Source organism: Motacilla alba, unplaced genomic scaffold (assembly GCF_015832195.1).
Source record: "Motacilla alba alba isolate MOTALB_02 unplaced genomic scaffold, Motacilla_alba_V1.0_pri HiC_scaffold_28, whole genome shotgun sequence".
Lineage (NCBI taxonomy): Eukaryota > Metazoa > Chordata > Aves > Passeriformes > Motacillidae > Motacilla > Motacilla alba.
The window spans coordinates 2,076,631-2,092,509 of NW_024037374.1; the positions used below are offsets into that span (position 1 = coordinate 2,076,631).

The 15,879-nt window shown below is 49.2% G+C and overlaps 1 protein-coding gene and 2 pseudogenes across 1 annotated transcript; 1 reads left to right on the forward strand and 2 right to left on the reverse strand.

The window, feature by feature from the left end:
* The window catches only part of LOC119696322, a 2,199,709-nt pseudogene that overhangs the window by 1,198,381 nt on the left and 985,449 nt on the right, over positions 1-15,879 (reverse strand).
* Positions 1-15,879, forward strand: part of LOC119696323 — a 1,148,804-nt pseudogene that overhangs the window by 199,109 nt on the left and 933,816 nt on the right.
* Positions 6,648-7,580, reverse strand: LOC119696378 (olfactory receptor 14J1-like). Its single transcript, XM_038126093.1, has one exon. It carries the CDS (start codon positions 7,578-7,580, stop codon positions 6,648-6,650), a length of 933 nt encoding a protein of 310 aa, XP_037982021.1.

The following is a 15,879-nucleotide window of genomic DNA, read 5'->3' on the forward strand; positions in this document are numbered from 1 at the left end:
GCTCAATTGGGAGTGGTACTGACCAACGAGCACCCTTTGGGGTAATCGCCATTGCTTGGACTTTCCCCATTCCACTCACATGGAAAACTAATACGCCTGTGATGGTTAAGCAGTGGCCTTTAAAAGGGGAGAGTCTCATGCATGCCCATCAGCTGGTGGAAGAGCAATTTAAACAAGGACATCTTAAATTGTCTACCAGCCCATGGAATACTCTATTTTTGTGATTAAAAAGAAGTCGGGGAATTTCCGTCTTTTGCATGACTTACGGGCAGTTAATGATCAAATGGAACCAATGGGGGCCTTGCAGCCTGGTTTGCCAAACCCTGCTATGATTCCACAAGGGTGGCCATTGCTAATTATAGACTTAAAGGACTGTTTCTTCACAATAGCCTTGCATCCACAGGACACTAAGAGATTTGCATTTACCCTGCCAGCAGTTAATAGAAATGGACCAGATCAGCATTTTGAATGGACTGTTCTTCCACAGGGCATGCGCAACTCCCCCACTTTATGCCAGCTGTATGTAGATGCTGCGCTACAACCCCTGCGCCAAAAAAATGGCCTCATTGTATCATCTATCATTATATGGATGATATATTGTTCAGCCAACCTGAACCATTTACGGATCAACAGGTGGAAATAATTCAGAAGGCGTTATTACAGCGCAACCTGGTAGTTGCCCCTGAAAAGATTCAACGCTCAGCACCATGGAAATATTTGGGGTGGATCCTAACTGAGCAAACTATTGCTCCCCAAAAATTGGAACTTACAACTCACATAAAGACATTGCATGATGCACAGAAATTACTTGGGAAACTGCAGTGGTTGAAGCCGATAGTTGGGATCCCCAACCACTTATTGGAGCACTTACGACCCTTACTTAAGGGTACGGACCCTACTACACCGGTCACCTTGACAATGACACAAAAGGATGCGTTGCGGGGTATTATTGACTGTATTAGTTCTGGGCAGGTTGTGCGCCGGAACCCTGATTTACCTGTTCATATTATCTTGTGGAATAGTCCTGTACATATTTTGGGTGCCCTATCTCAGCTTGAAAAGAAAATGGGGGAGCAGAGGATATTAGAGTGGCTCTCCCCACCATTACAGCAGCAACAAACTTTAAGAACAAAAATTGAATTGGTTGCGTCTCTTATTAAGAAAGGACGCCTCAGAACAATTCAGGTTACAGGAGCGGAGCCAGCTGTAATACGGTTACCAATAAAAAAGGAGACACTTGACTGGTATTTACTGAACTCTGAGGAGCTGCAGGATGCCCTCCTAGCAGCTGGAGCCGTTATAGAGACGGGCAAACTACACCCTAGCCCTCTCCAATGGATGATAGAATGGGACTGGATAACAAAGCCCGTTCGAAGTCCGTCACCAATAGCAGGAGCTATCACAGCTTTCACAGATGCTGGCAAGAAGTCCAGAAGAGCAGCTGTGACATGGAAACAGCAAGGACAATGGCAGCAGCATCTGCTGGAAGCAGATGTCAAGGACAGTCTCCAGACATTGGAACTTTTAGCTGTAGTATGGGCAATGGTTAACCTAAGAGATCCTTTGAATGTGGTAACCGACTCCCTCTATGTAGCAGGAGTAGCTTCCCGAATTGAGGATGCCACCGTAAAAGAAGTACAGAATAAAAGACTGTATGAGTTGTTATTGCAGTTAAAAAAGGCAATCAGGCTAAGAACAGAGGCCTATTCAATTATCCATATTAGGAGTCACAAATGGGAACAGGGCCTAGGGGAAGGAAATGCGAGAGCTGATAGATTAGTGATGACTCCTGCCATGCAGACCTCACCTATCAGTAAACACGTTTTAGCAAGAGAGGCCCATAGCAAATTTCACCAGAATGCAAAGGGATTAGCCAGAGAATTCAAATTGCCCATTGCAGAGACTAAAACAATTGTCCGTTCTTGCCCCATATGTAGTCATCACAATGGGGATCAAGGCTTAGGAATTGGGGTAAATCCGAGGGGGTTAAGTTCAAATGAAATCTGGCAGATGGATATCACCCATGTTCCGAGTTTTGGTAGGCTGAAGTATGTGCATGTGAGCATTGATACCTACAGTAAGTTTATTTGGGCTACTGCACAGACAGGGGAGAAAGCTGTACACGTGCAAAGGCACTTATGTAGTTGCTTTGCAGTAATGGGAGTCCCAGGAACAATCAAGACCGATAATGGTCCAGCATATGTAAGTGCCAGGATAAAGAAGTTTTTTGCAACCTGGGGTGTAAAGCACATCACAGGAATCCCTCACTCCCCCACAGGGCAAGCAATTATAGAAAGAGCTAATGGGACTCTTAAGAGATATCTAGAGAAACATAAGGAGGAGGGAGATCCTCTGACTCAATTGGTTAAAGTGTTATTTGTGATAAATCATTTGTGTGTGTTTGGGGAGGATGAAGTGTCGCCAGCAGAGAAGCATCATCAGAAGGAGGATGCAAAACAAGGAGTAAGGCAAGATGTTTGGGTACGATACAAAGATCCCAAGTCTGGCATCTGGCAGGAGCCTGCTCGGGTGTTATACTGGGGAAGGGGATATCTTTGTGTTTCATCTCCAACAGGTCCCCTGTGGATCCCCGCCAAGTGGACTCGAGCGGTACCGAATGCAGAGAACGATCGAGGCCCTATCGGTGGAAGACAGGGAGAGGGTACAGAACAAACTGACATTGGTATTGCGACCCTATTTACTATGACTTGAGCCTTACTCGGATGAAGTACGACACGCCTGGTTTCACCCTCCTGACAACTGGATCGAGTGGTGTCAGGACCTTACAGTAGAAATAGAAGCTCCCAGATCGCAACCTTGCTGGGCTTGTGGGAACTATAACTGTGCTGCATGGATCGCGCTGGACTGTGGGGGCTGTGATAGAGTATTTTGGTTAGAGCAATCAACTGTTTGGCAGAACTGGTGCCCAAGCTGTCGATTCAACTCGAACTTTCAAAACTCGTGGCAAAGAGCTCTAAGAAAATATACAGGACTTAATTTAAGGGAGGCATGGGCCTTGTTTGAGGCCCCAGAGCAACTTATATTAGCTTATTGTACTTGGCAGCTTAGAACATTGTGTGAACAAGTAGAAAAACAGGTGCGCACTAACATACTAGCATACCGTTGTCGAAAACTGGTGCCCCTCACACAGAGATCTATCGTTGGACCGGTTGAGGAGGACTGTGGGGTTGAGGAGGCACTAGACGAATGTATTAAACAACTTGAGACTTGCTCTCTCGGTTTCAGAGGAACTGCTAAGTTGAAAAAGGGAAAGAGGGAGCGAAAGAAAAGAAAATGAGGATCCTTGTTTTTATGGGGCTATTATCCTGTGTGTTTGGGTTTACCCAGTACAATTCACCTCGTGAAAATATTTGGGTGACATTTGCTAACATGACTAAGCAAAGCTCCATATGTTTAAGCTTGGGGGGGGGTGCAAAATCCATTTAGAACCTGCTTAGTAGGGCTTCGGTATGGAATATAGAGGAGTTTAGGGGCTATGTTAACAACCAGACCCTTGTTAACTCAACTTTGTTGCAAGGGAACTGCACTGCAACCCCAGGGCTGACACCCTGCCAGCAAGACGGGTGCTGGCAATGTCAAATTGTTTTGGCCTTGAATCACACTCTGGCTTCCCCGCCAGAGGAACTCGATTTATTTGGCAGCGCTAACGCCAGTTTGAACAATGTTACAGGGGGCTGGTTTAGTTTTGAGCCAGAAGATGCAGATAATTTTAACAAGCATAGAAAATACTGGGCAGCCTTAAATTCCCGCCTGGATCCGTCAGCCGTGCACAGCCAATTGTATAGTCATTGCAAGGGAGTCAAACTGACAGAGCCAAAAGCACTACCCCCAGGATTATTCTTGATTTGTGGGGATAGAGCTTGGAATGGAGTCCCCGTGAAACCACAAGGGGGACCTTGTTACTTTGAGAAATTGGCCATGTTTCACCCCAATGTAACCCTCCTTATGCAATGGAGCCAAAATACGACCAGGCGTCGCCGTAGCTTGCATGAGCTCAGTTGCAAGGGAATAGGACCACCTGCATTCTGGGGCGAACTGAGACAAGTGGTAGTAGCCACATTGTTACCTGGAGGGGCAGCTAATAAAGCCATGAATTTGGCCAAACAACTAGGCTGCTGGGTCAAAGACGAGCTGAATACCACCTCTCAGGTATTGGACATGCTATCCAAAGATGTGGAAAGTGTTAATCATGCAGTACTGCAAAACAGAGCAGCAATTGATTTTCTACTATTGGCTCAGGGTCATGGCTGTGAAGAATTTGAGGGTATGTGTTGCATGAATTTATCGGATCATTCCACATCCATACATACAAAAATCAAGGAGCTCCAGAAAGGGCTGCACGCCTTAAAAGAAGAAGAAGGGTTGGGGTTAGAAGCGTGGCTAAAGAGTCTTGGATTAGGCCCCTGGCTGCGAACAATGGTTATGTATGCAATAGGGGTGTTAGTTGTTATTGTGTTGCTAATGCTTGTGTTACCGTGCTTATTTAGTTGCATACAAAGAATGGTTAGCCAAATGATGGACAAGGCTTGGCATACGACATTTCTGGCCCAGAAAGAAAACAGGGGAAATGTGGAGAGTTTTGTGGACAGTTGGCTAGCTGAAAGAGGCCATTTAGACGTAATACCCTTGGTTAAGCAAGGAGACAGGTAAAGGAGCCAGCAGTCAGTTTCCATATAAGGCAAGGACACTGTGCCCTTGCTGCAACAGTAGAAAAGGGAGGGAAGATAGTCAGCAGAAATCAGCTAGAAATATGAAGAAATGCAGAAAAGTCGTAACAGTATCACTACAAGAATGCAGAAGTAGGTGTAGTCGGTTGATAAGTAACTAACCAATAATGAGCTCGCCTTTTGCAATATGTATTAGCCTTATTAATACCAATATAAATATGCGTGTTTATCAATAAAGTTTGGGGCTTGTTGTTCATCATCGGATGTGCAAGTCTTCCTTTATCCGTCACAGCAGTGTGCCCAGGTGGCCAAGAAGGCCAATGGCTGCTGGCCTGGATCAGGAATGGTGTGGCCAGCAGGAGCAGGGCAGTGATTCTTCCCCTGTGCTGGGCACGGGTTGGGCAGCACCTCGAGTGCTGTGTCCAGTTCTGGGCCCCCCAATTTAGGATGTACATGGAGGGGCTGGAGCATGTCCAGAGAAGGGCAACAAGGCTGGGGAGGAGTTCGGAACACAACTCCTGTGAAAAATGGGCAGCTGAGGGAGTTGGGATTGTTTATCCTGGAGAAGGGGAGGCTCAGGGGAGACCAAGCACTGTCAGGGCACAGGTTGGACTTGATGATCTCCAAGGTCTATTCCAACCTTGCTGATTCTGGGATTCTCTGAAACCACCCTTGGAGCAGTTTCAGGATGAGCCCTGGGCCTCCTCTTCAGAAGCTCCAGCAGCCCAGGTGCCTCAGCTTCTCCTGCCAGCCCCAAAGCCCATCCTGTCAGTCCTGCAGAGCCTCTGCAGCTTCTCCTCACTGCCCAGAACAGGGAGCCCCACAGGCAGACACAGCAGCCCAGATGGGCCCCCCTGGCCTGGGCTGCCTCTGGCAAGGGAGCAGCACGGGGCACTGCAGGAGCCTGCAGACAATTGCTGCAGCACTTGGAGGATGATCCTGCTCCCCAAGGGACGTTCCCATGGTGCCAAGTCAGGAACTGCAATGGGGAGTGGGGCCAGAGAGGAAAGGGCAAACAGGGATGGGCTGTTTGCAGGGCAGGGAACAACGGTGGGCAATAGGGAGAATTTGTACTGAGGAAGTGTGAAGAAAGCAAAGGTGAAGCCAAGGAAATGCTCAGGGCAGTTTGGGGGTGGCTGCCAGGCAGCCCTGGCTCTGAGCAACAGCATCTGCAGCGGCACAAGAAACTCCCAGCTGATGGGAACAAACTTTCTGGCTGACTGCAGAGGCCAGGAAAAAGCTGAGTGCTTTCCCTGGTGTCCTCCAGCCCTTGCTGGCCCCAGAGGCTGATGGCATTTGTGCTCCCTCAGGTTCATGTCCCCACAGCAACAGCATGGGGGTGCTCACGGGGGTTTTCTGTGCTGAGCATTGGCCTGGCCGTGTTCTTGAGAGAGCCTGGGCAAGGAGGCTGGAGCCCCCAGGCCCTGGCCTGAGGCGTCAGCGCTGCCCCAGCAGTGCCCATGGCCTGTCCCTGCTGCAGCCCCAGCACTGCCACCCCCAGCACTGTGCCCGGCCCCGAGAGCACTCAGGCCCTACAGCAACACCAGGGCCACCAGGGCAGCGGGGCAGGGCCACGGCAGCAGCACTGGCAACACCAAGTGCTGCTGCTGCTGCTGGGCACAGCTGCTGGGCCAGCACTCATCTGGCCCCAGCTCTGCACACAGACATTGCTGCTGCAGCTCCAGAGAAGGCAGCAAAAGGCCATCTCTGCAGAAAACTCTGCTGGGAGATCTTTTAATTTCTTTAAAGCCTCTGAGAGTGCAGCCCCTCATTGACACAGTCTGTGGCCACAGGAACTGTGGAAAGAAACAAAATGAGAAATGGCACAAACAATGGCATTTCTTTGTGGGCAATATGAAAAAATAAAACAAAGAATTAAAACCTCCAAATTGAAACCAACAAGAAGTATTAAAGATGACTTTTTAAATGGAAATTTATTTGCAGAAATTGGCCAGCAGTTTAATGTTGCTGAAAGCATCCAGTCATCAGTCTCCTCACTGCAGCCTTGAGCTCCTGGTTCCTCAGGCTGTAGATGAGGGGGTTCAGGGCTGGAGGCACCACCGAGTACAGAAGTGATAGGGCCAGATCCAGGGATGGGGAGGACAGGGAGGGGGGCTTCAAGTGAGCAAATGCGCCAGTGCTGAGGAACAGGGCGACTACGGCCAGGTGAGGGAGGCAGGTGGAAAAGGCTTTGTGCCGTCCCTGCTCAGAGGGGATCCTCAGCACAGCCCTGAAGATCTGCACATAGGAGAAAACTATGAACACAAAACAACCAAATGATAAACAGATGGAAAACACAAGAAGCCCAAGTTTCCTGAGGTGGGATTTCGTGCAGGAGAGCTTGAGGATCTGGGGGATTTCACAGAAGAACTGGCCCAGGGCATTGCCATGGCACAGGGGCAGGGAAAATGTATTGGCAGTGAGCAGCAGAGCATTGAGAAAGGCACTGGCCCATGCAGCTGCTGCCATGTGGGCACAAGCTCTGCTGCCCAGGAGGGCCCTGTAGTGCAGGGGTTTGCAGATGGACACGTAGCGGTCATAGCACATGATGGTCAGCAGGAAATATTCTGCTCCAATAAAGAACATAAAGAAAAAGAGCTGTGCAGCACATCCTGTGTAAGAGATGGTCCTGGTGTCCCAGAGGGAATTGTGCATGGCTTTGGGGACAGTGGTGCAGATGGAGCCCAGGTCAGTGAGGGCCAGGTTGAGCAGGAAGAAGAACATGGGCGTGTGCAGGTGCTGGCCGCAGGCTACGGCGCTGATGATGAGGCCGTTGCCCAGGAGGGCAGCCAGGGAGATGCCCAGCAAGAGGCAGAAGTGCAGCAGCTGCAGCTGCCGTGTGTCTGCCAGTGCCAACAGGAGGAAGTGGCTGATGGAGCTGCTGTTGGACATTTGCTGGGGCTGCACATGAGGACCTGTTCATGGGAAAAAAGACAGTGAAGAGTTAGAGGAGATACCTGAAGCCAATATCAAAGCCATTTCCCAAACACCCTCCTCTGAAACACACACAGACACGCTTCTGTGTTTGAGTTCTGAGGTTTTCTTTTTAAGTTCCCCCTATGTTTTTCCTGGTGTTCTTGGATATCAGAAACGGTCACCATTTCAGTGTCCTTCTGGTAGAACAGAGTGAGTTCCTTGAGTCAAGAGGATGAGTGGAGAGTGGGGGGAGATGATCTGTCACTTTATTCTGTTTTGAATTGCTCTGGGCTTTCTCTCTTTTCAAATGGAGGATGTTCACACTCCCATGTTTCTCTTAAGTACCCCCAGGTACTGCTGAGAGCAGTTGGATCCACCCCAGCCCAGCTCCACATTTGTAGCCAAGGACTCACATTGATCATTTCACCAACCAGCAGCATTTTCAGTGTCACAACACCTCTGCCTTTCCCCATCAGTCTTATAACCCAGAGATGCTCTAGGACAGGTTTGCATCCTGGATTGAAGCTCCCAGTGTCCTTATGATGGCACTGGATTGAGGGAGATGCAGCTCCTTCCCTGGCTGCACTGACAGCATTGCCCAGGACCGGGCACTGGGGACAGCGTCACCCTGAGCCAGCTGTGCCCCCTGCCAGAGCCCCCAGTGCCGGGCAGCTGCTCCCAGCCCTGTGCTCTGCAGAGGGAACTGGGCCCGGGGCTGCAGAGCTGCCCCACGGCTCTGCTGCAGATCTGCCTGCACAGGAGGGGCTTCACGCCTTGGAGCCCAGCCCTGAGGGCAGAGGCTTGGCTGGGGGACAGGAGGGAGGGGGCTTGTTCAGAGGGAGGGGCTGCACTGGAGGGGCTCCTGTGGACATCTCTAAACTCTGCCTGCCACAGCATTTCTGGGTTTTGTTTTCTCTCATTGCCTGATCTTCTCTCTGCTTCCTGCAGATTTTCCTCCTGCAGCTGTTTCCCTGGGCCTGATCTCCCCCTGCCAGCACTCACAGACCCCAAATCTCTGGGCACTCTCCTTGGCCTGACAGAACCCTGCCTGTGTGCAGGGCGCTGGCTGGGGGCGGGTTGTGTTTGCAGCTTGGAGAAAGGACAGCTCAGACTGAGCCTGATGGGTCCAGCAAAGGTGATGCTGCTGCTGTCCATGGGCAGAGTGGCTGAAAGCACATTAGGGATCTCCTGTGAACTTACTGATCACTATAAGCAACAGTTCAGATATCCCAGGCAGTTGTCAAATTTCATAATTAATAATTTGTAATCAACCTTTAATATTTATCTCCCTCCCCCCCCGCCCTTCTCCAGCAGTAGGAAACTGAATACAAAATCTTAGGAAACATCCTAATTTTTATCAAAATCCAGGTCTTGGAAATATTCTATTTCTGACAATAGACCATTAATAGAACTGACAATATAGTAATATGACTGATCTGAACCCCTCAGCATGTCAGAGCTTCATGAGCATTTCACCTCTCCAGCACCAGAAATCCTCAGAGTTGTACTCACAGGGTCTGTAGGCATTGGGATGTTGCAGCTGTAGGAGATCACTGCAGGAGCTGCAGCTGCATTGTCCTGCAGCCAGAGGTTCCTGTGCCAAGGGCTGGCAGGGATTCTGCCCCAGGCACTTCTCAGCACCTTCCCAGCCCTGACTGATTGAAGCTCTCTGTGCCTCTGTGCTGTGCCCAGGCTGGCTGCAGGCAGTGCCCCAGCCCTGCTGGGCTGGCAGAAGAGCTGTTCATCAGGAGAAATATTCTTTTGAAGCTTTTCTTGGTTACCAGCAGCTGCCTCTGTGCCAGGAGCCCAGCCCAGCTCAGCAGCACAGCCACAGCACAAGGACTTTAATGAGCCTCTGGGGCTTTGTGCTCAGGCCCTGAACATCAGTCCCTGAGAGGCAGCTGAGGAAACCTCTCCAGAGCTCCAAGTCAGAATCACACTCCAAAGCTTCTTTCACTTTTAATGGGTCCCAGGGAGGGACACGAGTGAGAAAGTGTCCCCAGGCCCCAGGCAGAGCAGAGAACTGCAGGCAGTGATGACAGGTGGGGACAAAGAGTAGCCAAGGCTTGGTGCCCTGGGGCACAGCAGGCTCTGTGCCACCAAGGGCTGCCAGGAGACACCTTGTCCTGAGGCACGGGGGCCTCCTGGCACAGCCCCAGCCAGCCTGGCCACTGGCAGCCCCTTGTCCTGCCCTCAGCATCCCCCCCTAGCCCACATGCCAGTGGCCTCAAGGATCTGCTGGAAGGAGTCTCTGGGGAGCCTTGGTCAGCAATGGCCCTGGGGGCTCCTTCATGCTCCCAGGGACTGCAGGGTTTTCAAAGGACTTTGGGTTTGGCTTTGGCCCTGGAGTCTCTAAGAGCTTTTTGCAGTCATGGCCTCCAATGATCTGCTGTAATTAGTCCCTGGAGAGGCTTTGTCAGTAACAACATTCAGTGGGGCTCATTAATACTTTAAGGAACTTCAGTTATTTTAAGGTACTTGGTGTTTCCCTTTTGATACAGACTCTGTGAAAATTTCACGCATCACTGGCATTAATTATCTGCTTTAACGAGTCCCTTGAGAGCTCTGTGTTGATACTCAGTGTGGCTCATTAATACTTTGAGATACTCACGGTTTTTAAGGTAATTTGGATTTTTCCTTCCACACTGAGTTTTCGAGAGGTTTTTGTGCCATCCTGGCCTGAATTCTCTCCTCCAAGGAGTCCATGAGGAGCCTGTGTTGGGGATGGACCTCTGTGGGACCCATTAATACTTTAAGAAACTTTGGGTATTTCTTTCTGACTTTTACTCCTGGCAAGGTTTGTGCAATCTCCTCTCAGGCCCAGAGGTTCCAGGGCTCAGCTCCAAATGCACCACTGGGCTCATTAGGATCAAGCAAGTCCTGACAAACCATGGGTCTTCCCTGATTTGTGCTTGGTCAGGAACAGTTCATCAGGAAGTTTTCCTTTTACAGTTATGGAGAAATATTTCAATGAGCTTCTAAGAAATATGTATTCCTGCCTTAAAGGGTGTCTTTTCTTGCTGTTCATATTATACAAGAGGTGATTGCAACATTCTGTGATTGATATTGATCCAGGGTCTCTCCTAAGGAGGTCTGGCCAGGTCATAGAAATTTTATCTTGAGAGCTGACCCTCGGTGGATAACCTTGCCGCACATTCTACAACCTCATGTGAGAAATGGTTTTTACTTTCAAAAGTTTAAATGTTTTTTTAAGACCTTATGAAAATACAAATGAAGACTGAAAAAAGAAAAGAATACAGTGCCAGGAGTAAAGGATTCAGTCACAATGTGCTAATCCACAAAATGTATGTTCTGTCTTGTATACCTCTAGCTCCTCCCAAAGTCTTGTCAATCAACTCCTCCTTCGTTGTCCAGTGGTGGAGATCACTTTCTTACAGCTTGACTGGAGGTCAGGTGCTGCCATAGTAACAAGCCCACCCTCCCAAATGCCCCGACTACTGAGGCCATCCTGTGATAAAAAGGCAAGGGGCAGTGGAAAGATAACTATACATTGACAAAGCTTCTCTGTATATGTACTTAATGTTCACTCCTTAATTGTGAGAATCAACCATAGGATTACTCATCTATAACAAACCCCCCTTTTCTTTTTCTGGAAGTCATTTTGCTGGAAAAACTAAGTCAAAAATTCTCTCTCTCTCTTGAATGAGTCATACCAGCATCTGTTGATGTGGGCAAGGACAGTGAGAACAGGAGAAAAAAAATCTCAATTTTTTCCTTAGTCACAGTCATTTGGAATGGACAAAAGGGCATTACAGAGTTCCAGTATGGCTTTGATTCCCACCTACCGTGCCCCTGTGGTTGCTGCCCATATTCAGTGTACCTTAGGGGTGAGTACAGAGGCCAACTCGGTCGTGCCCTCTAGTCCCTGTTGTATTAAAAGACAACTGAGGAATTACAGAGGTCTGCTATGGCCTTTTATCCCTACCTTACCATGCCTACAGGGTTGCTACCCGCAGCAGGGCTATAGAGCCTTCTTGGTAGCAAACAAAGGGGCCAACCTGGTCTTGCCCTCCTTCCTTTGTCTTGTTTTCTTAAAGAAGCTGTCTCATTACCTTTTACGGTCCCTTGTGTCCTTCCCCTCAAGAGATGCTGGTAATTCTCACCCATTAAAACAGGAAGACAGTTCTCCAGCTGGTTGGTGGAAGCTTGACTCTACTTTTTGGGTGTCTTGGTATTTTTCTGGTTGTCTTTCAGTCTCTGCTTGAGAGTCACTCTCGTTTCCCCCAGCCTGGATGTTATAATCCACTCTTCGGGTTCTTCTAGTGGGCCTTTGACTCTGTTGCCATGAGTCCATCCTCGCTCTGCAGTTTGCACGGCTGATTCCATGGTGAGCAGTACCTGAAAGGGACCTTCTCACTGAGGAGTTAGAGGCTGATCTCTCCATGACTTAATCATCCCCCAATCCCCGGGATTAATATTATGGATTCTGAAATCCAGGGTGGTAGTTTGAAGAATTGCCCCTTTATGTCTTAGTCCTTCTAAGGTTTGTTCTAGACACAGAACATATTTCTTGGCATTGGTTTCCCCTTCCTCACAGGGGGCAGCCTTCTGGGGTGAGGTCAGGAAGGGTAACCCAAACATCATTTCATAGGGTGAGACCCCCAGATCGGACTGGGGTTGGGTTCTAATTCTTAATAAGGCCAAAGGGAGACATTTGATCCATGACATTTGGGTTTCAGTCATTAGCTTAACTAGAGCTCTATTTGCGGGGGTGTCTTGTCCTTGGGCAGGTCCCGACAGGTCCCTTGGATGGAAGCCCACGGCCGACCTTCCGCCCAAGCCCGGATAGTATCAACGCCTCACCAGTAAATGACGAGCAGGGGGGCTTCTTTGCTTGCCTAGTCCGGAGGAGTTTATTTCAGGAAAGGAATAGAAGGGAGCAGGGGCACAACTCTCCCGAAGGGCAGCAGAGACAAAAAAGCGTCGACCTTGGGGGGGGTCCGGGTATATATTCGAGGGGGGTTAAAGGCGGAGAGTGAGGAGGAGTTAAGGCGTGTTGACAGGGCACGGACCAACGGGAAGGAGGGTAGGGAGTGGTTCAGGGCAGGGGACTAATGGGGAACAGAGGACAACAGAACCTTCTAGAACGAAGGAGTGGGGAGCGGGTGAGTGGCACACTGATTGACAGGTGGGGACTGTCTCACACACACGCCTCCTCCCAAGGCATCCCCGATGCCTCTCTCAGCCCACCTCCCACATCTCCCCCCTTTCTATTAATTAAAAAGACATTTTTGAATGCCTTAGTTATGGTCTTCTTAAAACACATGATGGCTATGGAGACTATCATAAGAATGACAAGCACCCAGATTAGGCTTTTGATGATGGAAGTGGCCCACCCAGGAATACCCCATTGCGCCAGCGCTCGGTCCATAGGGTCATAAATCTTTGTCTCTGTAAGTAAGGTGGATACTTGGTCCTGGATCCTTTTGATATTTTCGTGGATGGAGGTGCTTCTGGAGGTAAGGTTGAAGCAGCAGAGTCCTTCAAAGTCTTCACACCCGTGGCCATGGGCGAGTAGAAGATAGTCAATAGCAGCCCGGTTTTGGAGGGTTGCGTGCCTGGTGGTTTCTTCATCCGCCAAAAGGTCGGACAGGGCGGCTGAAGTAGCTTTGGCCTGCTTACTCAACCAACACCCCAGATGGGAAAGCTCCCCGAGGGCTTTCGCAGCAGCGTACCATGGCAGAAAGATGGATGCTGCGATCCTTTTGCCCTCACTCCAATCATAAATTTGGTCATTGCATTTAGGGTCGAATTGAGTGTACGCACGTTTTTGTCTCGTTAATTGTTTGTCTTTTTTCCAATCTAGAATCTGTGTTTTGTTCGGGGTGAGTGTAGTGAGCTGGCCAAGGCTGCAGGGACCCCCTTGGATCTTAGATGGGATCCCTGCCCACACCCTATCCCCACAGATAAGGAACACACCTCTGGGGAGCAACCTGGGAGTAAACGTGGATTCAGATGCCTTGTGGCTGGTATAGTTGCACCAGTTGGTATATTTTTTGGAATAAGGGGACACATCTTTTCTTTCTATTTTTCCCATTTTTTCTTGGGATTGTCCAATCATGTGCCAATGTTCTTGTTTTGGTTTATAGAAAAAGTTGACACAGTAAGTGGCAGGGAAGGAGCCCAGTAAGTCCAATTCCTGGGGTTCCTGTGGTGCATGCGGGAGGATCCTCGTCCACTCATCCCAGGTGTCTACAGGGTTGGGTTCCTTACCAGCATATGGATGGTCTCTTGGGGACAGGGGCATTCCCACCAGGCATGTGGACAGTGGGTCGTCCACTTTTCCCATGGCCATGCAAAAGCTGTCCTGTTGTATGGACTTTGCAAGGGTGACCCAGATATTTTCCTTCGGCTGCTGTACGATCCAGGCTGCAGATACCCATGTGAGCGAGGCGCAGATGAGGAGCATCAGGGGTGTTCTGGGAGCTTTGTGAGCCATCCTAAAGTTGGTTTCTATAATAGAAAGGAGGGGGTGAGTATCTTAAAAACTCTTGGTTCCACACCTCTACCGTGTCCCTTGATATTACTTCCCCCTCTCCCCCTCCCTTCTTTTTTCGAATACTTGAAGGGGATATTGGTTAGGGTTGGGGTCTGTGGGTTCTAGGAATGAGGTTAGGGGGAAAGGGGAATGGGATAGGTGGGGATGGGAGAATAGCAGTGTCCGGCATGGTGGGTAAGTATCTCCTGGTAATGAGTACTCTTGCCGCAAGGTTGGGAGGAGAGATTTTCTTTTTTCTCCTGCGCCATGCCACAGTTCTGTCCTGAGCATTCTCATCAGGGGGTGCAGTCTCGGTGGGCACTTCGGCGTCCGCGGCGGCTGGAGTTGAGGCTTCCACAAACGGCTTGACAAACTTTGCTGGGATCCATCGAGGGCCCTGCTCGGTGGAAACACAGCCATACCCTCTCCCCCAGGTTACCAAGGGATATGGTCCCTTTATGTCTTTTGAATCAGGGTCTTTGATTAACACTGGTGGCCTTTCTTTTAAATGAGCATAGGTGGAGTTGTGAAAATGACGGAGAATGGGGGGGTTCGGCTCCTTATCCGAACAATTTAAGAAATTCATTACAAAAAGAACTTTACACAACTTCTCCGCCGGAGTTAAGAAGGGATTAACACAGTGTTGGTGGTCTAATAATTTTTTGATTTCTTTGTGGACCCTTTCTACCAGGGATTGCCCTGAGGGGTTGTGTGGGATTCCGGTGCTGTGTTTAATGCCCCAATTCTGTATAAAAAGTGCAAAGTGCTTAGAGGTAAAAGCAGGGCCATTATCAGTCTTAATTGCTTTGGGTACGCCTAGTGTTGCAAAGGCCATATGAAGGTGTTTAATAACATCTTTGGCCTTTTCCCCTGTATGAGTGGAGGCAAACACAGCCCCTGAAAAGGTGTCTATTGAGGTGTGGATGTATTTTAGTCGTCCGAATGGAGTGTAGTGGGTAATGTCAGTTTGCCAAAGTTCAGTAGCCTGCAGTCCCCTTGGGTTCACGCCAGCTGCTATTGATGGCAGTGCGTGGGATTGACAATTTGGACATGTGGAAACGATTGCTCTGGCCTGTTCTTTGGAGATTTTAAATTGTCTGGCCAGGGCAGGGGCGTTCTGGTGGAAAAACGCATGGCTCAAGCGAGCCTGTGCGAAAATGTCTGGGACTGATGGAGTTGTTAATGCAGCCATAGCGAGAGAGTCCGCTCTTCGGTTGCCCTCGGCTATGGGCCCTGGGAGCTCTGTGTGCGACCTAACGTGCAAAATGTGGTAAGGTTGCTCTCTGTGGGAGATCAGCCAAATTAAATCAGAGAGCAAGCTATACAATTTTTTATTTGAGACTTCTTTTAACAAGGCGTGCTCTGCCCGTTCTGCTATCCCGGCAACATAGGCGGAATCGGTGACCAAATTAATTGGCTGATGGAATTTTTTAAATGCTCTCACTACTGCAGCAAGTTCTGCAATCTGGGGGGAGCCATCAACAATTTGGACATCAGACTCCCACTTCTGAGTGTCCAGGTCCTTCCAGGTGAACACCGACTTGTGGGATTTTCCCGAACCATCGGTGAACACAGTGACAGCATCTGCTATAGGTGTTTTACTTTTGAGAGATTTTGGAGCCAAATGTAACGTGTGCTTAAAAAGCTTATGTTTAGGATAATGTATAGAAATCTGGCCGGGATAGCTATCTAGTGAAATTTGTAAGTATTCGTTAGTTTGTAAAATAAAATCCAATTGGTCCAAATTATAAGGGAGGAAGATGCACGCTGGGTCGC

Coding starts and splice junctions, on each gene's coding strand:
- LOC119696378 (XM_038126093.1), bottom strand. CDS start 7,580: ATGTCCAACAGCAGCTCCATCAGCCACTTCCTCCTGTTGGCACTGGCA.